General features: G+C 49.4%; 1 protein-coding gene across 1 annotated transcript in view; it reads left to right on the top strand.

The window, feature by feature from the left end:
- TESC (tescalcin) overlaps window positions 2,482–25,614 on the top strand; it is a 62,890-nt gene continuing 39,757 nt past the window's right edge. Inside the window, exon 1 of the mRNA XM_018061217.1 lies at window positions 2,482–2,698. Coding sequence (XP_017916706.1) covers window positions 2,641–2,698 — 58 coding nt within the window. The 5' untranslated portion in view covers window positions 2,482–2,640. The remainder of the gene's footprint in view (window positions 2,699–25,614) is intronic.

Below are 25,614 nucleotides of genomic sequence, written 5' to 3'. Positions count from 1 at the left end.
GACGCCATTAGCTGGATCGAATTAAAGGCCTGACGTCCCAGAGCAGTGGCAGCAGGCTTGTGTGCAGAGAGCCCCGCGGTGTGTGGGCATCACGGCCAGAGAACAAGGCAAAGCCCAGGCAGAGGGTGGGTGACTGCAGGGCCCCCAAACCTGTCTAGCCGTATATGCCTCTGACGTGTCCCTTTGGGAGCACAGTTGGGGACAGTCACAGGTTCCCCAAAGCTCAGCTCAGGATGTAACAGAATCTCTCCAGGGGCCATTCCGGCTGGGCCAATCCCGATCTGCGGGGGCCTCGTCTACCCCGCCGCATTGTCACCTCCTGTGTGTCCGCCTCCCACTCCTCCAGGACTCTCTCAAGAGCAGAAGTAAGGCTCCCAGTTACTCCTGGTTGTGGCTCCAGGACCCATGCAGGCCTACACACAGCAGGCCCTGGACAAACGGGCAGTGGATAAATGAATGAACAAGCAGAACTGCACACTGCCTCCCTGGTGCCCGGAGTTCTTGACTCCTCCAAGCCCTGCCATCAGGAGTACATTTCCCATGGTCATCATAGCCCAGCCTCCCAGCTCCTGCTGGCCGGTGAAGGTGGCATGTTTGGCAGTAGACCCAGAACAGTGGATGGGGGCCCTGAGAAGAACTCTCCAAGGAGGTGATGTTTACACTGAGATTCAGGAGCCCCTGCCATGGGAGGAGGGAAGGGAGGGGAGTTTCAGGCAGAAGGGACCAGCACAAATGCTTGTCTAGGAGCTGACAGTGGCCAGCGGGGCTTGAGATGAAGTTGACCATGTAGACGGGTGATGGAATAAAGACCACCTCCCTTCACCCCATACACTGGAGGGGGGGGTCTCTGGGCAGTCTCCCAAGGGCCAGAGCAAAGCCATGTGACCCTCCCTGCTCCTGGGCACTGTTCCAGGGCTTTCACCCCCACCCACCTGCACTGAACCAGCTCTGAGAGCAACCGTGCCAAGGGGAGGAGATGCATGAGAACATCATTTTCTCTCTCCCCAGCAAAAAGCCCCAGCATAAAATCACTGGATAATTCAATAGAATAAAATTCCAGGAACAGATATCTTAAGTCAGGACAACACTGTGTCCGGCAGCCTCGGGTAATTCCCAAGGTTCCCTGGGACCCCGTTCCTGTTCCAGAGGGCAGCCTGGGTTTCTAGATTCCTCCTGACCTGACGTGCAGCCTCCCAGGCGACTTTCCATTTAGCTAGGACCAGCTGATGCCCCGCAGCCAACATTCCCCAGCTCGGTGAGATCTCAGCCCTGCCGAGCTTTTGCAAATGCATATTCCAGGTGCAGCCCCTGCTCTGTGAGTAACAAGAGTGTGAAGGGAGCTGGATTTTCAACCAGGCGGGGGCTGATTCTCTGCTCTGGTAGGTTTCAGGAAGCTCCTTGGTGACTCTGAACAGCTCCTCTTCTCTGAAAGGGCTGTGACCCTCAGCTTGGACCTGTGGTCTGCACGTATGAGCAGTTGGTTTGAGCACCCCCTCCCCAGCCTCCTATGACATAGATGTAAGTGGGCCTGCTCAAGTCTCCCCCAGCCAGCACTATCAACAGAGCCTGGCACCCAGGACAGCCCCCAAATACATGCTAATAACACACATCACCAGGCACCGTGGAGTGCAGTGGTCTGGGCTTGAGATCGGGAATATGCTGACTTTGAATTTCTGCCCTGGCTGTGTGACCTTTCTGAGAATCAGTTCCTTTGTTGTGAAGTGGACATGATTCCACAGCGACTGCCTTTGCACTGTGGCCCAGGCCAGGCCCTTCTGATGGAGGTTCTCATCAACTATTATTATCCCCATCTTAAGGAGGAGTCACAGTTAGACAGCTGGTGGGACTGGCTGGGGTCACCCAGCCTGGTTAACGAAACCCAACTCCCTACAGCCAGCCTAAGTCAGAACTTCTCCCAGGATTGCATTCTCAGACAGGTTGAAATGCAGCCTCCTGGGCGCTGCCTGAGTCCCTGAACCTCAAGTTTGAGAAGGTCCCCACCCTAAGCTACTAGGCTGAGCGGCTAGGACTAGTTAGTGTTGTCTGTGGGGATGTCCACTTCATCATGTTGGGCTCTCCTGGAATAAGCTAAGCAAAGCACCCCCTCCATGTGCATTCAAGCTGGATTGTTATTATCATATTATCGTTATTGCTGTTCACCGTAGAGCTAATTAACGTTGTCCTTCTTCACTGTTCCCAGGGAGTTTCCTTTCTGAGAATTGGGAGGAGGTGTAGTGGAACCGGGGTGGGGGTGGGCGTGGGCATGGAACCTCCATTCGTTCTGATCCCTCCTATCTGTATACCCCAACTCTGCTCATACCTGCTTCTTCCCAGGGCCGTGCAGAAGGGATGAGCACGGCGGCTGCTGCAAGGACTGAGGAACCTGGGTCCCCCGTCCGGGGCGGGGCGCTGCCCACTCCCGGCCGTGCGCGAAGCCGGCGCGCGCTAGGACCGTGGCGCTCCGCCTGCCGCCGCTATAAGAGGCTGCGCTCGCGCCCCACGCGGAACCCGCGGCTCAGACCGGTTCCTGGCGTCCCGACCGGTGTTGGACCCGAGGCCGGTGCGGCCGCGGCGCAGCTAACGCCAGCCCAGGGCCTGGGACGGACGAGCGTCCCGGGACCCCACCCCGCCGCGGGCACCATGGGCGCTGCCCACTCCGCGTCCGAGGAGGTGCGGGAGCTGGAGGGCAAGACCGGCTGTGAGTATCCCGCGGGGGGCGCGCGCGAGGACAGGGGCGGGGACCGCCGGCCGGCTGACCCTGGGGTTTCCAGCCCACAGCCGGCCGCTCGGCTCTGGGCCCCCGCACTGTGTGACCTTGGGCTAGTAGCTGGCTTTCTGGGCGCCTCAGTCTCCCCTTCCTTCAAATGGGTACCCCACCGGCTGCTTTGCAGGCTGAGACGATGCTGAGTAAGTGCCGGGGCCGCTGTGCCCCGGCGCCCTCGGAGTTGGACAGTAAGCCCCGCCTGGGACTGCAGACCCGGGAGGGAGCAGGGTTCTGGCTCTCCCCGCCCGGGGCAGAGCAGGCGCCCGGGAGAGCGAGCGCCCGGGCGCGCTCAGCTCTTGTGCGCGCACCGCACCTGAAAGTCGTTGGCTTCGCGATGCGCCGGGGGAGGAAAGTTTTGAAATCGGCGGCAGCTGGGTACGAGCCGGGCTGCGTGACCTTTGGCGGCTGCGCAGGTCTCTGCGCCTCCCGTCTGTGAAATGGGTTCAGGCGGGTCCCGCTCCATGGGTAACTGGGAGGATTAAGCGAGGCAGCGCCCGAGGAGCACTTTGCGGGAGCCCGGCGACCTTCCTCTAGCTGGCCCGGACTCCCGGCCCCGCAGAGGCTGCGCGCCCAGCGTCCGCCCGTGCAGGGCGCACCAGGAGGCCGGGCTGCGGGCCGAGCTGACCGCAGAGAAGTGATGGCGGAAGCGCCTGACCGCCCTAGTCCTGCAGGGCTGGGAACTTGACCGTAGGCCATGACCTCTGGGCCGCTGGTTCTGTTACGAGGCTGTGAAGCGGAGTGCGGACTGAGGACCACGAAAGGCTAGGTGAGTGGGCAGACTGGCTTTGACAGTGGGCAGATGGTGTTTGATCCCTGCCAGCTCCACTTCCTGGCTGTGTGACCTTGGGCTAGTCACTTTACCCCTCTGAGCCTCTCTTTCTTTCTAGAATGGGATTTCTGCTAGTATCTGGCAGACTATATGGTCATGAAAACGGGAGCCACAGATGTTATTTCCAGGCAGCAGGCTCCTGGTGCCTGCCTGGAGTTTAATGCAGACAAAGTCCATGGTTGATCAGCTGGAGGGAGCCATCCGGCCATTTGTGCCTGGACTGAAAAATGACCTCTCCTGACCCCCAATCTAAATACCTCTTTCCAGAAGAATTGGGTGAAAATTACAGAAAGCCCTTAATTAGTTGTGTGTGTGTATACAGGTACATACGTACACAGACATGTATACAGACACCTTCCTGTGTACAAATATAGAGCTGTCTTCTATGGGAGGGAAAAAAAAGGTGTGGTCCATATACATAATATGGAACCCCTTTCTTTCTTTCTTTCTTTTTTTTTTAAAGAGAAGTAAGAGTATTTTTTGGTAACTGTTTCATTTGCATCAAGGAAGAGTAATGAATACTTACCAGGGTATTTGGTAGAAGGGATGGAGGAGTGAGCCTTTCACTATTAACTTTTTTACATTTTCATTTTGAATCATGTGTGACTATTTCTTCAGAAAGTTTTACAAAGTCTAGTTCATCCCCAAGGCTCGCGTGAGAGAGGAGGTAGGACCGTGACCTGACTTTCTTGGGCTTCCCCTGTTTCTATTGTATTTCTTGAGTGCCCGCTGGCTGCCTGGAGTCTGGATGGATAGAAGTAGGATTCTCTGAGGCTGGGATCTCTGCAGGAAGTGTGGGCTCTACTGGCTATAGTCTCTCAGGCAGCCCCCACGCCAGGCAGTCTGGGGGAATTCCATCTGCTTGTGCAGTTTGACAGGTGATGGGGCCGCAGAGCATGCTGGGAATCTTGTCAGTTTCCTGGGTCCAGCCTCCTACAGGGATGACAGACGCTGAGTGTTCCATGCTCTGTTGCTTTCCCAGATATGGCTTCCCTTCTTGCTGCTCAGAACTCGGATTTCACACCCCAAAGAGAGAGGGGAGACAGAGGAGAGCCAGGAAGGGGTGTTCTGAGATCAGACTAGAGGGATGGATGAACGCCTGCCTTCTGTTATCTGAACTTTAAGTAGGTGGAAAGCTCCCCTATTTCTGTGAAAAGGGTTGGCACGGTCTGAGCTCTTTTACCCATTCAGACCTGAGAGACTGATATTGCAGAGGGGAGACACACAGTATGAATAAATCAATCCGTAGTTCTGGGAAGAAGGTACAACCCAATGGCATGAGAGCTGAGATGGGGCAAGGAAACATTTCTTTAGGGTCAACCTGGAGGGCTTCTCAGAGGAGGTGATAATAGAGCAGACCCAAATAAGAAGGAGCAAGCTGTGTGAAGACCAGTGGGAAATGCACTGGGGGCAGAGGGCGCAGCAAATGCAAAGGTCCTTTGGCAGGAACAGAGTGAAGACAATGAGTGAGGTTTGTTTGAGGTGAGGACACGGACATAGGGCTCAAGTTGGGACAGGAGCCTGATTTAAGGGGTCTTGCTAGGTATGTGGACTTGGGCAAGTCATTCATGCCCTGAGTGCCTCAGTTTCATGCACTGTGAAGTCCGAATAGAAGTCATACCTTTTCTGAGTTGTTAGGAAGGATTAAATGAGTGAACATATGCAAAATATTTAGAACAAGCAGCTTGCCAGGTGGCGCAGTGGTAAAGAATCCGCCTCCCAGTGCAGGAGACTCGGGAGACTTGGGTTCAGTCCTTGAGTTTGGGAAGATTCCCTGGAAGAGGGCATGACAACCTACTTCAGTATTCTTGCCTGGGAAATTCCATGGACAAAGGAGCCTAGCAGGCTATAGTCCATGCGGTCGCAGAGAGACACTACTGAGCGAGTGTGCACACATGTAGAACAAGTATTTAATATTCTCAGTCTTGCTTTAAACACATTGATAGAACATGGTCGCTCTGAGCCACAAGTAAGAGTTAAGCCTTGGTCCCACTTCTTCAGAGCTCTGTGACCTGAAGCAAGTTGTTTACCTCTGTGAGTGTTAATGCACCCACCTGGATCCTGGGGTGGAGGTATAGATTAAACCACATGATGTATGTGTGTGTGGCAATGCCTGACTTGGTGTAGGGACATCAGCTCCCAGGATCCCGCGGGCTGGGTGGAGTGTTCCCGTCAGAACCCTTGGGAAGCATCCCTGAGAAGGGAACAGAGCCTCAGACCAGGGCAGCCAAAGAACAGGCGGTGCCCATGGGGTTGCTAGGTTACCCCTGCCTCTCTGAGCACCAAGATGGTCCCTGATTGGAAGAATCAGCCTGATCCCTTTGCATGCACCCTCAAGGAATCCTCATAGTAATCCTCCAGGGAAGGTGGTACTGTGGCCAGTTCAGATGAGGAAACCGAGGCTCAGAGGGCTCAAGCGACTTGCCTGCCATCCCACAGTGCATAAGCAGAGGAGTAGGGGATCCCAGCATCCCCGGGGTTCACTGTCCTGCCACCACTGTGCTTTCACTGTTTCATCGCCTTGCAGATTTCTAGGAACCCAAAAAGGGTAGGAACAGGCTGCCATACGTTTTTCTCACCTCCAGGCCTTTGCACAATCTGTTCCCCGTGCCCCGGAGCACTCTTTCCATTTCAGGTAATTCAGCATTTGCATGTGGCAGTAACCATCACCCAGGAGACGGAGCACGGCTCCTCTTCTCCTCATCTCTTTATGAAACTCATGCTCTTAGTTCAGAGCTCAGCTTAGCTATTGTTTCCTCCCAGAGAGCCTTCCCTGGCTACCCTCCTTCCAACCTTGGTGTGTTAAATGCCAGTCCCCAGCGCTCCAGCAGCTCTTGCGTTGCCTCCCATAATAGCATCACAGCCTGTTGTAATTGTCAGCTTTGTCACCTGCCACCCCCTCGAAACTTGGAGCTCCTCGAGAGTGAGGAGGATGGTCTTGTTCACCTTTGTACTCACTGGGAACACAAGAGGTTCGCGTTGAGGGGGTGAAGGCCCTGGGGACTTTATAACCCAAGCAGTATAGCCCAGGAGCGTGTGTCCGGTATAAAATCTAGCACCACCCCAGCAGCCAGCCCAGGCCATGCCAGCCCCCAAAATGGGCCTGAGTGCAAGCTCGCCCACGGAGGGCATCCTCAGGTCTGCACACCCACCTCTCCTTTCTTCTAAGAGCCTCATCGATTGATTTAAAACACAAGCAAGTATTCCCAAACATCTTTGCTGCGTCAGCAAAGCCAACTACCTAGATGGTTAACATTCCTATTAAAAACCCCAGCAAAGGCATCCTCGTTGTGTGTCTGAGTGGTGAGCTTGCCTTTCTCCATGGCAGGTGTGGAGTCAAGCCCAGCGTGTGTGTCCCAGGGTGTGGCATGGGCCCTGGACGGGAGGAAAAGCTCCTTAGGAGACACGTGTCCCCCGTCACCACCTGGAGCTGGCGTGGAGGTGGCCCCGCTTCCCGTCCCCCCGCCCGGTGTCTGCCCCTGGAATTGCAAAGGAAACAATAAGAGTAGGATTCTGGGAAAGGTGGAAGGGTCTGGTTTTTTTTTCCTTCAGGCTCCAAAACAGCTCCACAGGCACGTCTATATAGATGCCAAGAAGCTGCCAGAAGGAAGAAGAAAAAACAATCTCACAGGTCGGGAGTTCAGACCTCATGATGGCCGGAGCTAGTGTTTATCGGGCACCCGTCATCTGCCAGACGCCGGGCTGAGCCGGGACGTTCCCCCGTGGCAGCTCACGGAATCCTCCCAGGGACGCTGTGGCCTCCTTGTTCCATAGATGGGCAAGTCGAGGCCGAGGAGAGGACGTGACAGGCCACTGAGAAGCAGAGGCGGGATGCAGTTTCTGGTCTGACCCCCAGACGTCATCCTTTGGGGAGGGAACCAGAGATGAGGGAGTCCTGTGCGGCCTGGGCCTGCTTCTAGGGGCGACAGTACATTTTCCACCAAAATCTCCCTGCTGGGCGATACTCCTGGCTTATAAAACCTTCAGGAAGCCCCAGACTGTGGCCTCGGCCCCTTCACCAGCTTCTCCCATGCAGCAGATGCCTCCTCTGCCCTCCTGAAGGGGCCTCGAGGGGTAAGGGCGGGCCAGCAGGTACCACTGTGTCCTTCCTGTTGTCGTCAGGCTTGTGAAGCTAAATGGCCAAACAGGACCCACCCAGCTCCCTTTCCATTTTCTCTGGGGTAGATTATAGTTTGTTTTCATTAAAAAAAAATAATTATTTATTTTTGGCTGGGCCGGGTCCTCATTGCTGTGTGGGCGTTTCTTTAGTTGTAATGTGTAGGCTTCTCATTGTGGCGGCTTCTCTTGTTGCAGAGCATGGGCCCTAGGCAACTCGGGCTTCAGTGTTTCGGCTCCCAGGCTCTGGAGCACAGGTTCAGTAGTCATGGCACACAGGCTTATTTGCTTTGCAGCATGTGGGATCTTCCTGGACCAAGGATCGAACCTGTGTCTGCTGCACTGGCAGGCGGATTCTTTATCACTGAGCCACCAGGGAGGTCCTAGACTACGGTTTTAACTTGGGATCCTTGAGGAGTCTCTGAGCCCCCATAAAAATGGGGTGCAGAATTGTGTCCTGGGGGCCCTGGGAGACATGGACCCTCAGCTTTCATGAGATTCTTAAAACAGTGACAGTGCAGTCCACTGTATGTAAATAAGACCCCAAAAGGAAAGTGAAGATAAATTGAGCACTAAATAATTCTGTTTAGAAAAATGAAAAAGGGTGGCTCCCTGCTGAGGGAGGAACAGACATGTATGGGAGGACTGGTCACCGACGTCTGAGCTCTCAGGGCCCCTGGGTGCAGTGGTCTCGACCACAGAAGGGAGGGCTGAGTGGCCCCAGCCCTCAGTAACCTCCTCTCCCTTGGTCAGGCAGGGGTGTCCAGACCTCTGCCCACCCCTGGGTGCTCACAGTGTGGAAACATGCAGGAAAGGGCTGGTACAAGGGAACTGATCCTGGGCACCCACAAGCACCCCTGCTCTGGCCCACTCTGTGCAGCTGGCCCGCTTGTCCTGTGTCCGTGGCAGCTGCAGAGCAGGACCAGGTGACCGTGGGGTCTGCCCTGTGCAGCAGTGCTGAGACACCCTCTCCACGCCACCAGTTCCACACCTTTGAAGATGTGACAGTTGACCAGATGGTCTTGGACTGTGGCCGAGCTCACAGCTGCTCCTTCTGGGGCCCTTTCCATCTATCATCCGCCCATCCTAAGAGCCCAGTGGGACTTTAGTTACCCGTTTACAGATGAGGACACTGAGGCTCAGACATGCAGCTGATGGCTCAAGGTTACTTGGATGCATATGTGTAACTGAATTGCTGTGCTGTACACCTGAAACTAACATGATCTTGATACTATGAATCAATTATACTTCTATAAAAAAGGAAAACACAGCCTACAAAAGATGACTTAGATGTTGTGTGTAGAACCCAAATCCAAAACCAGCCCTTTTTTCCCGGGGGTAAGGAGAAACTCCCTGTCCCACGTGCCGTAATATAGACGAGAGTGTGAGGGTCCCTGAGTCTGTCTTATCTGGGAGATGTGACACTGCTGACCCATGACCTTGTTTCATTTTGTTTTTAGATATTGCTTATTTGGCTGTTCCAGGTCTTAGTTGTGGCATGCAGACTCTTAGCTGAGGCACGCGTGATCTAGTTGCCTGACCAGGGATTGAACTCAGGGACCCCTGTACTTGAAGTGCAGAGTCTTATCCACTGGACTTCCAGGGAACTGTTACCTCACCACAACCCTGTCAATAGTGTTCTACACAGTTGTTTATTAAGTTGGCAAGGGGACAATGGGACCTCGAGATGTGTAGGATTAGCTCTGGGTGATTTGGAAAGTTCTAGAACTGTGGGCTACCCATCCTCCAGGGAGGGCAAGCTTGGTGGTGGGCAGTGTGAGGGGTGTGGAAAGGACTAGGGAAGAGGAGGCCCTCTCCACCTCCTGTGGAGTCAGACCTCACAGGTCTGACTGTGAGGCTCACGCCCGTTTCAGAAGAAATAGTTGTGTTTTCTCTGCATGAGAGCAGCTGGTGAGCACTTCCCAGCTCCACGGACTAGTAGTAATTACATCCCTTATGCATCTTTCCTTCTCGCTTCCCCCACCCCCACGCTGGCAGGATAATTTTTTTGTGAGTTAATGATCCCCAGAAGGCAGCATGGAACTTAATCACTGATCAGATGTGCTATACGGCCCAATCCTACAGACGAAATGTCTCATGTGTTGTTGATAATATGCTGCTGCTTTTGCAAAGCACTTCAGTATCTAATATCTCAAGCCCAGGGAACACAGTGTTTTCTGCTCCGGGGTACCCACTGCTTTGGGGAGATAAGATAGGGCCTCCTTTTCCCAGGCTGGAGAGGCCAGGCAAGGTGACAGAAAGGAACGTGGCACCCGGGGCCTGCCAGCCATCCTGTCGCCGGTGCCAGCTTTATTATTAATTCATAAAACCAGAAGGTCAAGTGGGTGATTTCCGCTGGTGGTGGCGGCCACCTTAAGGGCCAGGACAAAAAGGCCCTTTGTTGTCCCAGCCCTGTGACCTTTGTGGACCGGTAGGCTGTCAGAAGTGGGCCTGCAGTTCTCTGCACAGCTCCCTGGGAGGTGAGAGAGCGCAGTTTCAGGGCTCAGGTACCTCTGGGAGGGAGGGCAGGTGGCCAGGCAGGAGACATCAGCAGGGTTGGTGTGACTAAGTCATACAGCAATGGAAAGAGAAGGGTAGGGGGATCCCTTCCACCTCCCAAGTACCATTACCAGGGCCCCAGTGATCCAAGCACCGCAGGTGAGCACCCAGCACTTCACAGACCTCGCCCACCTGGTAGCTCTCAGGGTTTCCCTTATCTTGTCCTCTCCCACACCTCTGAGACCTCAGCCAGAGTCCCATGTGGGCATAGACTAGCCTCCCACCACATTAGCCATTATCAGCAGCAGATAGGTGTGGGTTTGAATCACGGCACTACTCCTTAACTGTCTAAGCAAGAAAATTTGCCTCCCTGAGTCTCAGTCTCCTCATCTGTAAAATGGAAATGTGTCCTAAGCCTGCTGTGAGGATTAAGTGAGAATTTGAGTAAAGCTCTTCACACACCATCTGTGTTCAGTAGCTGTTGGCAGCTGTGAATCATTTTCATTTTTGTAAACCTTTCAGAAGCTGGCCACATATACGCCTTTTAAGGGTATTCTGTAACTCCTTCAGCAGCTCATATCATCTTTGACATGTCTGCCATCTTTGACATGCCTTAAGTTAGTCATTATCTTGCCCTTGTGCTGATGATGAGGGACCTTCAGTTCAGTCTCTCAGTCGTGTCCAGCTCTTTGCAACCCCTTGAACCACAGCACGCCAGGCCACCCTGTCCATCACCAACTCCCAGAGTTCACCCAAACCCATGCCCATTGAGTCGGTGATGCCATTCAACCATCTCATCCTCTGTCATCCCCTTCTCCTCCTGCCCTCAGTCTTTCCCAGCATCAGGGTCTTTTCAAATGAGTCAGCTGTTCACATCAGGTGGCCAAAGTATTGGAGTTTCAGCATCAACATCAGTCCTTCCAATGAACACCCAGGACTGATCTCCTTTAGGATGAACTGGTTGGATCTCCTCGCAGTCCAAGGGACTCTCAAGAGTCTTCTCCAACACCACAGTTCAAAAGCATCAATTCTTCTGTGCTCAGCTTTCTTTATAGTCCAACTCTCACATCTGTATGTAACTACTGGAAAAACCATAGCTTTGACTAGACGGACCTTTGTTGACAAAGTAATGTCTCTGCTTTTCAATATGCTGTCTAGGTTGGTCATAACTTTCCCTTCCAAGGAGTAAGCATCTCTTAATTTCAGGGACCTTAGCATACTTGAATTTGTATCACTCCATAGTTTTTTTTATCTTTATTTTTAAAACCTTTATTTTTATTGTTTTATGCAGTCTCTATTAATTCTTGCAACCATTCTTCCTTACAGATTCAGTTTTCTTCCTCTGTAACACACCTTTCCATAGCGTTTGCAGTCAGTCTCTGAGTTGTCAGCTTTGTCTGAAAATGTCTTTTTTTTGCTAGCCCATAGGGCTTCCCTAGTGACTTAGACAGTAAAGAATTTGCCTGCAATGCAGGAGACACAGGTTCAATCCCTGATCTCAGGAAGATCCCCTGGAGAAGAGAATGGCAACCCTATCCAGTATTCTCACCTGGAGAATCCCATGCACAGAGGAGCCAGGCAGACTACAGTCCATGGGGTTGCAAAGAGTCAGACACAACTGAGAGACTAACATTTCGTTTCATAGGAATGGTCTTTTGGCTAGGTATAAAATTTGAGATTGCTACATGTTTTCTCTCAGGACTGAAGTTTTTGGTCATTTTCTGTTGTTGAAAAGTCAACTCTTTTGTCTGACTGATATTCCTTTGTGGAAATCTGTTTTTCCCCCTGTGTTTTAAAAATATCTGTTGTGGGTGGTTTTTTCTTTGTTGTTGTTGTTTTTTAATATGCTTTTGTCTAGGTGTGGATTTAATTTATTCTGCTGGGGAATGGTTGATGCTATATTATTTTAAAAGCAACTCATGTCTTCTATCATGAAAATATTTTCTCTCCCCTTTCTCCTTATCTTCTTCCTCAATAATTCCTTTAGAGAGGTGATGAACCCTGTCATTCTGTCCTGAACACCTCTTTACCTTTCTTTCATATTTCATAGCTTTTTGTTTCTCTGTGCTGTATTTTAAGTTGTTTACTTAAGTCTGTCTTCTAATTCACTCTTTATCTATTAAACAACTTTGCTCCCTTAGCTTTTTTTGTAAGTTCTGTATGGTTTTCAGAGTCACTACTTTTGTCATAGGGCACTGTTCTTACATTATTTGAAATAATTTATAGTTTCTGCTGTCTCATCTTCTTGGAGTTCCATTCCATTTATTATTTGTGTCTGCTGATTCTCCTAAATGCTGATGGTTTGCTTGTGTAGTTTGGTTTTTGAGTCTGAGCTCATCTTTGGGCTGTCTGCCCCTGGTTTTCATATCTTTCTGTGTCCCTTTATCTCCACATTCATGCCAAGGCCAAAGAGATGAGCTTAGCTGAATTGCCCCCGGGATGAGACTACCCTGTGCTCAGGGCTATAGAAGTGGCTCGCACAGTGCTTTGCACTTGTTGTTCTGGAAACACTATTTACATTAATTCCTCAATTTGGTTTTCCTTCACTACAGAGGTTTGGATTTTTTTCTCATGCATATCACGGGCCCAGAGTTTTGATTCGTCACAGAGTCCTCCTCCTTCCTCTGCACCATCCCACCTCTTTGGCAGAGTCAGCTTCCCTGTTGATTCTCTGGGCCAGTGGGAACATTTTTCTGTCCCTCCTTACATGGAGAGGCAGCCCTTTGTGCTCTAGCCTTTGCTAGGAGTCTCACTTCTAACTCATACAGACCCAAGGCCACTGCTGTTACTCAGCGGGCTAGACGCCTCACACTTAGCTGTTAGAGCCCGAAATTGTTCTGGTACCCCTGGGCCAACTCTCTTAATGCGACTGAGTTCCCTCCTTGCTTCTAGTACCTAAAGATTTCCCAGCTTAGTGATACCTTAAATTTTTTTCTAATTTAATCCAGTGCTTCATGGGTTTGTAATGGACTAGAGAGTCTGTGTTAGCTCTTTGTAGAAAGAACTAGAGTTCTTTTTTTTTCCTTTTTATATATATATTTTTTATTTTTTGGCTGTGGCATATGGGATCTTAGCTCCCCAACCAGGATCAAACCTGTGCCCCCTGCATTGGAAGTATGGAGTCTCAACCATTGGACCAGCTCTAATGGAACTGGAATTCTTTACTAAATGTCCTACCATAATAAACCCTTGTACTTTTGGTAAATCTGGAACTGAAAATAGATCTGGAAAGATCTGAAAACCAGTTCCCTATAGGCTCTGAAAGGTGCCCAAATCTCCCCTGATTGACTGTTGTTTTTCTTCCTTAGCTTGAGCCTTTTTTAAAAAGTATAATTTTTATTTATCCATTTTTGGCTGTGCTGGATCTTTGCTGCTGTGCGGGCCTCTCTCCAGTTGCAGCAAGTGGGGCCTGCTCTCTAGCTGTGGCTCCCGGGCTTCTCCTTGCGGTGGCTTCTCATTGCAGAGCACAGCCTCTGGAGCTTCAGCAGTCACGGCTCCCAGCTCAAGGGCACAGGCCAAGTAATTGTAGTGCGTGGGCTTAGTTGCTCCACAGCACGTGGGATCTTCCTGGATCAGGGATTGAACCGTCTCTCCTGCTTTGGTGGGAGGATTCTTTACCACCGAGCCACCAGGGAAGCCCTAGTCCTTTTATTAAAATGGTGACATCTTTCTCTCTTAAGCGAGGCAAGTGATAATGTGCTTGTTGTCCTAGTCATTTCTTCATTTTGGCAGACAGCACCGCAGATGGTCATGAGAGCAGATTCTGGAGTCACAGACCCCGGTTCAAATCCCAGTTCTGCCACTCATATCTGTGTGACCTTCAGCAAGTGACTTAACCTCTCAGTTTCCTTATCTGTAAAATGGGTGTGATAATCATGAGAGACAGACACTGTGTTGAGGATTAAATAAGATAATGTGTGTCAAACATTTGGCTTAGGTCTTGCCTCTGCATAAATGCTGACACACAGCAGTTAACGATTGCTGCTGTAAGGCAAACGGGAAAGGCCAGACCCTAGCCGTGGGAAGATGAGCGTGGATGAGCAGGCCATGGTCTGTGTGATTTTGAGAATTGTCTCGTCTCTCCTGGGAGGAGAGTGTTTTCTAAACTCATGTCACTTTACTCTCTCCCAGCATCCCCTCCAGTTCTGATATTTGGAGGATTCTTTCTGTGCAGGAAAAACAAAACAAACAAACACAACCCCAAATATCTAACAAGACCTTCAAGTACCTGAAATAAATGCCATCTTGCAGGCTGGTGCGGGGCTGGGGCAGCCTTTTCCTGGGAACTCCTCAGCTCTTGCGTTTACAAAGTGGGTTGGAGTTTGTGTAGAAAGGATTTAAAGGTGCTGGAGGAAGGCCAGCCATCAGTCTTGTGGCTGCTTCAGCTGTGGAGAATAGAATGGAGTCTGAAAACTTCCTCCTCCAAGCCACGTGCTCCCAGGTGCATTTTTTTTTTTTTTAATTCCCAGCAGCGAGGTGTGGTTTGTAACACGCCCAGCACGTGGCTTCCAAGTAGCCGGCAGGTGGAGGACAGAAGCAGGGCATCTCACACCACTGAAGCATCTTGTGTGCGCCAGGCATGTGAGAGAGGGTCCCTTCCAGGCTGTGAAGGCCAGCCCGTCACTCTCCCTCCCCAGGCCCTGGCTTAGTCATTGCTTTGGCTGTAGCCCCAGGCGGCTTCTTCCCTGGGAGCCTGGAGGCAGCTGAAGAGCTGAGTAGGTACCACAAGATGAGTGCTTTGGGGGCATAATAACAACAGTCGAAGCGACCCCAGGGTCTCATGCCCCTCCTACTAGATGCAGTGCTGAGTGTGTGATATAATTTCCTTTACAATTGGGGCAAAATTCATATAACATGAAGTTTATTATCTTAACCATTTAATTTTATTTATATTATTTCTTTTTGGCCGTGCCCTGTGGCATGTGGGATCTTAGCTCTCCTATCAGGGATCAAACCTATACCCTTGCAGTGGGAGCGTGGCATCCTAACCTCCGGAGCACCAGGGAATTCTCTTAAACTATTTAAAAAATGTTTTAATTTTGTGTGTGTTTATTTTGGCTGCACCGTGCAGCTTGCAGGCTCTTAGCTGCCCAACCAGGGATTGAACCCGGGCCCCCAGCAGTAGAAGCACAAAGTCCCAGCCACTGGACTGCCGGGGAATCCCCCGTCTTAACCATTTGAAAGCATACAATCCAGTGGCATTAAGCCCTTTCACAGTGGTGTGCCGCCGCCACCTCTGTATTTCCCAACCATCTTCGTCAAAAGAAACTTCCTGCTCATCAGCAGACACTCTAATCTCCCAACTAACTGGCAGCCCCTGGCAACCACTAACCTACTTTCCGTCTCTATGCATCTGCTTGCTTTGGGTGATTCATATGAAAGGGAGCATGCAGTAGTGGCCTTGTGTGTCTGGCTTCTCTCACTTAACGTCACGTTTCCAAGGTTCATCCAAGCTGTAGCAAGTATCAGGACTTCGCTGGTCTTCTGGTGGAATGATATGCCATCAGGTGGAGATGCCTCATTCTGCTCACCCATCTACCGGTGGATGGATGTTGGGGTTCCCACGTTTTGACGATTATGCATATTGTGTATGGGGTTTGATTGTTTTTCATGGTATGAACAGCCTTCTGTGGGCGGTGCTATTATTATCTTCATACGGAGGAGGAAGTTACAGTCTCGGGAGGCGGTTTCTTAGGACGTGAAGCTGGGGTGGAACCAGCAGCTCTTGGCAGCAATGGGTTTAGCTCCCCTCTCTGTCTGGTCGGTCACACCTCTGTGTTTTAGGGCTTTGGCTGATGCCAGGGGTTGAGTCCTGGTCAGTCTGTCAGGATTCAGCAGGCCCTGAGAGGCACCAAGACCTTCCCAGTGATGCCACTTGGCATCCTGGGATCTGCATCCAGGCTGGCACTGCTGGGGGGACCTGAAGGAGGCAGGGTGGCTCGAGGGCACCCCCCAAAACCAGCATGCTCTCAGTCACCCTGCTTATCCCAGCTGTGTCTTGAGCTCCCTTCCCTGCCAGGAGTGCTACACCTGCGGGCCTCTCAGCAGGTACCCGGCTCCATCACCTGCATCACCGTCCGTTCGGTTGCCAGGTGCCTGGGCTCTTGTTCTGTGGCTTAGCATCCTCTGGAAACTCAGGGTAAAGTCTGAATGCCGTAGTCTGTTGTAGGTGCCCGCCCCCCGCACCCAGCACCTCTGTTCTTAGTCTGCCTTCCGCCCATGCTCAAGGGCTTGAGGCTCCTTGAGTTCCTCCCATTCTGCCTTCACCAGCCCTGCCTCCCGCACTGGGCCCTCAGCCTCTGGGATCCCAATGGCATCACCTCCCAGCCCATCCCCGTGGACCAGCAGCCCCACTCCTGCCTTGATGCTCCTTGGCCAGCAGACACCCCTCTTAGGGTCCTGGATCACAGCGAGGTGAGGGCTCTGCCTTTTGTGTCTTCGTCCTTGGCATCCAGCAGGTGTCCAGCAAATCAGAGGCACTCAGTACATGTCTCTCAAAACAGTGGTGGGGGCACCCATCAGGGGATGAAGCAGACACAGCTGTGCCCCAGGGGACAGCCTGTCAGGCCCCCACTCCCCTGAGACCAGCACAGATTCTGGAAGGAAGGAGGAAGTGGTATTTTATACACCTGCCACCAGGCTCAAACAGTCCTGACCGCCCCATAGTGGACGTGGGTGAATGCGGGTCTCCCATTTCCTCCCGAGTCATGTAGGGGAGGCTGGACCCTGCAGGGGATTTGGGGCTGGCTTCTCCGCTCCTAGTCCCCACCTGCCCTCCTTCCTGAGTGTTGTCTCTAGCCTGATCTGTGTGATGCTCCTTCCTCCAGTGAGCACAACCCCTCCTCGCATAGCAGGGGGCAGGCTGAGCAGCGGGGCCAGGGCCAGGCAGAGACCCCATGTCCATGAGCAGCCACTCCTCACTGCTCCCCTGCTCCGGGCAAGCACCCATGCAGTCTGTGTCTGTAGATTTGCCTACTCTGGCCGTTTCAAATAAATGGGATCACACACCTGTGGCCTTCTGGGTCTGGTTCCTTTCCTTCAGCAGGATGTGTTCGGGGTTCGTCCACATTGTGGCTGGCATCAGTAGTTCATCCTTTTTGTGGCCAAATAATAGTCCACTATATGGATAGAGCACACATTTATTAAATCAATTTTAATCAAATACTCTGTTTCCTTAAATATGTAGGGTTGTTTTAGCAAACAAACTGACTGACTATGGGAGAAAAGGAAAGATTTGTGTTCCTGGCCTTTTTCCTCCTTCAGTTTTATTGACATATAGTTGATATACAGCAGTATATAAGTTTAAAGTGTACAGCATAAAGACTTGCTTTACATAGATCATGAAGTGATTATCATAATAAGCTTAGTGAACAGCCATCATTTCATATAGATTCAATTAAAGAAGAAACAGAAAAAAATTTTCTTGCAATGAAAACTCTTAGAATTTGCTCTCAATAACTTTCATGTATAACATTACAGCAGTGTTAATTATATTTATCATGTGCTATCATCCCTAGTACTTATTTTTAATTTAATTTTTATTTTATATTAGAGTATGGTTGATTTACAGCATTGTGTTTCAGGTATACAGCAGCGTGATTCAGTTAGCCACGTACATTTTTTTTCAGATTCTTTTCCCATATAGGATATTGTAGAATATTGAGTAGAATATAGAATATGGGTCCTATACCCAGTGTATAGGACCCATATAGTAGGTACTTGATGATTATTTTATATATAATGGTGTGTATATCCTCGTCCCTAGCTCCTAATTTATCCCTCCCTTCCACCTTTTCCTTTTGGTAACCATATCTTTGTTTTTGATATCTGCAAGTCTGTTTCTGTTTTGTAAAAAAGTTCATTTGTATCGGTTTTTTTAGGACTCCACATGTAAGTGACACCTATGGTATTTGTCTTTCTCTTTCTGATTTCCCTTAGTATGAAGGTGTGTCCTTGTTACAGTAAATGGCATTATTTGGCTCTTTTTTATGATTGATGACTATTCCATTGTATGTGCCCATCTTTCTTATCCATTCCTTGTGCAATGGACATTTAGGTTGCCTCCGCGTCTGGGCTGTTGTAAATAGTGCTGCAGTGAACGCTGGAGTGCGTATGTGTGGTTTTCTTCAGAGGCGTGCCCAGGGGTGGCCTTGCTGGATCATACGGCCGTTCTGCTTTTAGATTTTTAAGGAACCCCATACTGTTCTCCATAGGGTGCGCCAACTTGCATTCCCCGCCAGCACTGGAAGCGGCTTCTGTTTCCTCCACACCCTCTCCAGCATTTATGTTTGTAGCCTTTCTGATGATGGCCATTCTGACTGTTGTGAGGCAACAGCCTCACTGTAGTTTTGATTTGCGTTTCTCTGCTAATGAGCGATGTTGAGCATCTTTGCATGGGCTTGTTTGGCCCTCTGGATGTCGTCCTTGCAGAAGTGTCTGTTTAGATCTTCTGCCCGCTCTTTGCGTTGTTCGTTGTTTCTTTTTCATATTGAGCTGCATGAGCTGGTTTTTTAATCCACTCACCTGTTGAAGGACATCTGGGTTGTTCCTACATTTTGGCTGTTGCGCATAGGGCTGCTGTGAGCATTTGTGTATGGGTTTTTGTGTGGATGCCCATTTTCATTTATCCTGGATACATGCTTAGGAGCAGAATTTCTGGATTCGGTGTAAATCTATGTTTAATTTGAAGAGGAATCACCAGACTGTTTTCCACAGTTGCTGGATCATTTCCCACTCCCATCTGCAATGTTTGAGGGATCCACTTTCTCCATAGTATCACCAGTGCTTGGTCTTCTGTCTTTTATTTCCATTATAGCCATTGAAGGAAAAAAATTTAAATAAGATTACACAAGTAATCCCTGTTAATTGCAGGAAACTTAAAGGACAGATAAAAATTAGGAGCCAGAGGAGACAAATGTCCTGTCAGTCTACCATCTGGAACAATCTACTGGTTTGTTGTAGCCTTTTCCTAATTTTTCCTTTGTACATACTTGTATATCAATGTGTTAATGAGATCTCTCATGTAAATAAGATCTTTGTTGCCTGTTGGTTTTCCCACATAATAATATTCCATGAACATTTTTCTGTGTCCCACAATATTTAAAAAAAAATTTCAGCATTTATTTAACCAGTTTTCTGTGGCCTAGCATTTACCCAATTCTTTTTTTTTTTTTTACTGCTCAAAATAGGCAATGGTTATTATGTATTTATCTTTGTGTATTTGTCTCTTCTTTAGGATTCATTCCTAGGGACAAGTTGCTGGTTCAGAGCACGAGTGCCAGGCACTGTTCAGCACAAATCTAATGTGAGGTAGAATAATTCTAAGTTTTCAGCGAGCTATAGATGGAACATAATTCTAGATTTTCTAGTAGCCACATTAAAAAAAAAACTAATGAAACTAAAGTTAATTTTAATAATGTATTTAACCTAACTAAAATATTTCAAATATAATTAATAGAAAAGTTATTAAGACAGTTGCCACGTGTTTTGTAATAAGTCTTTGAAAGCTGGTGTGTTTTCTCACACATCAGCCCATCTTCATAGCTGCTGGTGGCTGGTGCCTCTGTATTGGGCCATTTATTGGGCCGTGCAGATGTATGCTTTTCGATTTAAGCTTTTGATACAAAAGTGACAGGTCACACCCCCCTCCCCGCCACCGTCCCCCTCACCCCTGCCAGCCCTGGATAAGGCAGATTAAACTCCCACCAGTTCCATGGAAGGGTATGCATTTCCTTCAGGTTGAAATCTAAAACCCCAAATAACCAGGTCCAGGTGCCAGGCACCGAGGTGTCTCTGCCTCTTGTTCCCATGGCAACTGTGACCTCACAGTGGGGGTGGGGGAAACTGGGAGGGCTCAGAGTGAGGAGCAGGAAAATTCCATCATGAGCACCCTTGAGGGAACGACAGACAGGGCCTTCCAGGGTATGACGTGGGCACCTGTGTACCGGGGACCCTGTGTGACAGGATCAACCTGGGAGGCTGGCGCTGAGAGCACATGGAACTTTGTTAAGGACTGAGTTCTTGGCTCTGAAGGTTTGGGTGCCAAAAAGAGGGAACCCGAACTGGGGAAGTTTTCCTCCTCAATCTTCTGCTTTCAGTGCAGCAGGACGGCAAGGTGTGTGGTGCACACGTGTGCATGCATTTCGGATGCCGTTAGCTGAAAAGTCTTCATTAGAGAAATCTGGTCTACGACGGTTTATAGTTTATTCACCATTTCCTGCCTGTGTGGCCTTGGACAGGTCTCAGTGTTTCCATCTCTAGGTTGGGGGAGAAGCTGTGCCTACCTGATTGATGGGACTGATTGAGGCTTATGTGAGCCAAGGCTCGTCGAGAATAGAGCCGGGCGCTGTGCCCAGGACACAGCTTGATGAATGCCTCTTGTTAATTAACGGCCATGGTTGTTGTCATGATGGTGCACTAACTTTTTAAACTTCATTTCTTTCTTTTTTGTCTGCACTGGGTCTTTGCTGCTGCGCCCTGCGGCCTTGCTTTCATTGTGTCGAGCGGGGGCTACTCTCTGGCTGCTGTGCTTGGGCTTCTCACTGCAGCGGCTTCCCTTGTTGCGGAACGCAGGCTCCAGGCGCGCAGGCTTCAGGTGTGGCCCCTGGGGGCTCAACAGCTGCGGCTTGGGGGCTTAGTTGCCCTTTGGCAGGTGGAATCGTCCGGGACCCGGGATTAAACCCGCGTCCCCTGAGTTGGCAGGCAGATTCTTTACCCCTGGTCCACCAGGGTCGTCCTAACTTATTTTTCAGTCTTTACTGAGCTGTCACTCATCCCCTGCATTTCACTTGTTTAAAGTGTGCTCAGTTTTTAGTATACTCAAAGGGTTGTGTAACAATCTAATTCTAGAACACTGTCGTCCCCCTCTGAAGAAACTCCTTTGCTGTTATCAGTGATTCCTTCTCTCCTTCCTCAGCCCCAGGCAACCACTGGTCTTTCTGTGTCTGTGGCTTTGCCTCCCTAAGCGTTTTGTGTAAATAGGATTCTGCCAGGCGTGGGCTTTGTGACTGGCCTCTCTCACTTAGCACAGTGTCTTCAAGGGAACTCATCTTTCTTGGAGATGGTTTAGCAGCATGCGTTTGGCTATAATTTCTGATCATTATTTTGCAACAAATCAGTGTATTTTTTGAGTTTTCAGTTGAAATCTAGTTGATTTATAGTGTCGTATTAGTTTCAGGTGTACAGCAAAGTGATTTAGTTACATATATTCTCTTTTAGATGCTTTTCCGTTATGGGTTATTATAAGATACTGGGTATAGTTCCCTGTGCTATACAGTAAGACCTGTTGTTTGTCTATTTCATATATAGTGGTGTGTTTATGTTAATTCCAAGCTCCTAATTTATTTTTCCCTCCCCTCTTTCCCCTTTGGTTAACCATAAGCTGTTTTCTATGTCTGAAAGTCCACTTATGCTTTGTAAATTCATTTGTATAATTTTTTACGATTTCACACATGAGCAATAATGTCATATGAGAATTTCTTTCTTGGTCTGATTTATTTATTTAGAATGCTAATCTCGAGGTCCATCCATGTTTCTGCAAATGGCGTCAGTGTATTCCCTTTTTTTTTTTTTCCGATCTGTGGGGACTCTTAATTGGCCAGTATACTCTGATCACCCGGGTTTCCCAGGTGGCACAGTGATAAAGAGTCTGCCTGCCGATGCAGGGGACGCAAGAGATGTGGGTTCAATCCCTGTGTTGGGAAGATCTCCTGGAGTGGGAAATGGCAGACCACTCCAGTATTCTTGCCTGGGAAATCCCATAGACAGATGAGCCTGGTGGACTGCAGTCCATAGGGTCCAAAAGAGTCAGACACAGCTGAGCGACTGGGCACGCACACATACACACACACACACAATCCAATCACCCAAAGGGAGGCAGTGTGGGGTGTCACTCACAAAACATGCAGGCTGAATCACACATGTTCTGTCAGACAAGCTGAGCTCACATCCTGCTGCCGCTGCTTTTTAAGTTTAGTGGCCTTGAGCGAATTCCTGATCCCCTCAGGACCTCCATGTTCTTGTCTATAAAATGGGAATGTCTATCAGTCATAGGGTCATGGAAAGGGTTAAATAGTACATGTGTGCCCAGGATGTGTACTTGCCAACGAATGATTCACCATTAACAGTATTTTTGAGATTCCTCAGCTGTCCCATATGGGACCTGCTTAAATCCTTTTATGACTAATAAGTATACATTGTATATTATGGAAGATTTGGAAAATACAGATGAGTGGAAGCAAAACAAACAAGAGTCTTTAATCCCAGTGTTGAGAGATAATGGCTATTATTATTTTGGGAAAACAAGTTGACTTTCATTACTTGCGTGCATTTATAGATATTTAGATGTTCCCCCCAATATGGAGTCTTGCTATCTTTGTAGCAGGTTGTTTTTAGACAACATTATGTTAGATTGTATGTTCCTATTAAATACACAGCTGTCACTTGTAAAGTCAGCATCCTTTTTCAAATCTTTTTTTTTTTTTTTGGCTGCACTGCCTGGCATGTGAGACCTTAGTCCCCCGAGTGGGGATCGAACCTTCGCCCCCTGCAGTGGAAGTGCAGAGTCTTAATCACTGGACCACCAGGGAATTCTCAGCATCCTTTTTTATTGTTTTAATTGGCTAAACATACTGTAAAGTGGGGGGCTTCCCGGATGGCTCTGTGGGAACTAACCTGCAATGCAGAAGACATAGGAGACACGAGTTCAATCCCTGGGTTGGGAAGATCCCCTGGAGGAGGAGACGGCAACCCACTCCAGTATTCTTGCCTGAAAAAATTCCATGGACAAGGGGAGCCTGGTGGGCTACAGTCCAAAAGGTTGCAAAGAGCCAGACACAATTGAGCACACACACACACACCATAAAATATTTAACTGACCTGCTTTTGGTGGGCACTGATATTGAGTCCAGTTTTTAAGCTGTTGTGGAGAATACGCAGTGAACACACTTATAAACTCATCTTACTGTACCTGTTGAATTTATTCTTTCAGGATAAATCCCCGACGTGTAGAATTACTGTGTCTTATTGTGTGATCACATATAGAAAACTGCATCACACATGAGCATACGGTTCCTAAAACTTCACAGCTGTGTATCCTGCTGCTGGATCAGGAATGAAACATTTCCAGCCCCCAGAAGCTCTCTCATGCCCTGTTCAAGTTACTACCCCGTCAAGGGCAACTGCTGTCCTAACTTTAAAAAAAATTAAGACTTTGTTATTAGCCATTTTAGGTTAACAGCAAATGAATGGGAAGGATAAGAGATTACATGCATCCCAGCCCCCAGGCTTCCCTGGTGGCTGAGACGGTAAAGAATCCACCTGCAATGTTGGAGACCTGGGTTCAGTCCCTTGGTTGGGAAGATCTGGAGAAGGGCGTGGCAACCCACACCAGTATTCTTGCCTGGAGAATCGGCATGGACAGAGGAGCCTGGCGGGCTACAGTCCATGGGGTTGCAAAGAGTCGGACACGACTGAGCGACTACCCCCAGCACAGCACCCGTGCCCCCGCCCACTTGCACAGCCTCCCCTGCCATTAACATCCCCTGCAGTGTGGAGCCTTTGTTATAACTGATGGACCTACGCTGACACATCAACACCCAGAGTTCATGGTTTACATTAGGGTTCCATTAGGTTCCTTGGTGTCCAGGCTTCCCTGGTGGTTCAGACAGTAAAGACTCTGCCTGCAGTGCAGGAGACCTGAGTTTGATCCCTGGGTCAGGAAGATCCCCTGGAGGAGGGAATGGCCATCCATTCCCATATTCTTGCCAGGAGAATTCCATGGACAGAGGAGCCTGGTGGGCTACAGCCCATGGGATCACAAAGATTCAGACACGACTGGGCAACTAACACTTTTTCACTTCACTTTGGTGTCCTGCATTCTTTGCGTTTGGACAAATGTATAATGATCACAGAGTAGGTTCACTGCCCTGAAAATTCTGTGTGCTTTGTCAGCTCATCTTTCTGCTGGTAACCACTGATCTTATTACTGTCTTGGTAAGTTTTGCCTCTTCCTGAAGGTCATGTAGTTGGAATCGTACCGTTTGCAGCCTTTCTAGACTGACTGCTGATACGGCAGATGAGCTCTGCTGGGTTTTGTGCTTTATGTAAATGGAGTCATAAAGTATGTACTCTTCATACCTGGCTTCTGCTTGTTATTATGCTTTGAAAATCACCCTAGTTAATGTCCTACTATGTATTCATTTTCTGCTGTATACTATTCCATTATTTGAATATACCACCCACTTTGGGCTTCCCAGGTGGCGTTAGTGGTAAAGAACGTGCCTATTCGATCCCTGGGTTGGGAAGATCCCCTGGAGTAGGAGATGACCACCCACTTCAGTATTCTTGCCTGGAAAGTCCCGTGAACAGAGGCGCCTGGTGGGCTATAGTCCATGGGGCCACAAAGAGCCAGACATGACTGAGCGACTGAGTCCTGAACGCCCACTTTATTTACTCTGCTGCTGTGGGGCATTCAGGTAATTTCCAGTGTGGTGTTGTTCAGTTGCTAAGTTGTATCCGACTCTTTGCAGCCCCATGGACTGCAGCGCTCCAGGCTTCCCTGCCCTTCACTGTTTGCTGAAACTCGTGTCCCTTGAGTCAGTGATGCCATCCAACCATCCCATCCTCTGATGCCCCCTTCTCCTCTTACCTTCAGTCTTTCCCAGCATCAGGGTCTTTTCCAGTGAGTCGGCTCTTCACATCAGATGGCCGCCAGAGTATTAGAGCGTCAGTGTTCAGCATCAGTCCCTCCAAGAATATTCAAGGTTGATTTCCTTTAGGATTGACTGGTTTGATCTCCTTGTAGTCCAGGGGACTCTCTAGAGTTTTCTCCAGCACCACAATTTGAAAGCGTCACTTCTTCAGTTCTCAGCCTCTTTATGGTCCACCTGTCACATCTGTACACGAATACTACAAAAACCATAGCTTTGACTATACAGACCTTTGTTGGCAAAATGATGTCTCTGCTTTTTAATACACTGTTTGTCATAGCTTTTCTTTCAAGGAGCAAGCGTCTTTAATTTCATGGCTGTAGTCCTGTGTTCGTATGTGCGAACTCGCTTCGACTCTTTGCAACCCTATGGACTGCAGCCCACCAGGCTACTCTGTCCATGGGATTTGCCAGGCAGGAATACTGGAGTGGGTTGCCATCTCCTCCTCCAGGGGATCTTCCCGATTCAGGGAACGAACCCGCATCACTTACATCTCCTGCATTAATAGGTGGGTTCTTCACCACTAGCACCACATGGCTGCGGTCCAGGGCTCTTCAAATCACACTGCCATGAAATCCTTCTACATACCCTCTGATTGAGTGCAAGTATGCTTTTCTTCTTTTAATTTGGCCACACTGGGTCTTAGTTGTGGCATGTGGGATCTAGTTTCCTGACCAGGGACGGAACCTGAGTGCCCT

Source organism: Capra hircus, chromosome 17, assembly GCF_001704415.2.
Source record: "Capra hircus breed San Clemente chromosome 17, ASM170441v1, whole genome shotgun sequence".
NCBI lineage: Eukaryota > Metazoa > Chordata > Mammalia > Artiodactyla > Bovidae > Capra > Capra hircus.
Note: the sequence above shows the minus strand (reverse complement) of the source record. Positions and strands in the feature narration are given on the sequence as shown.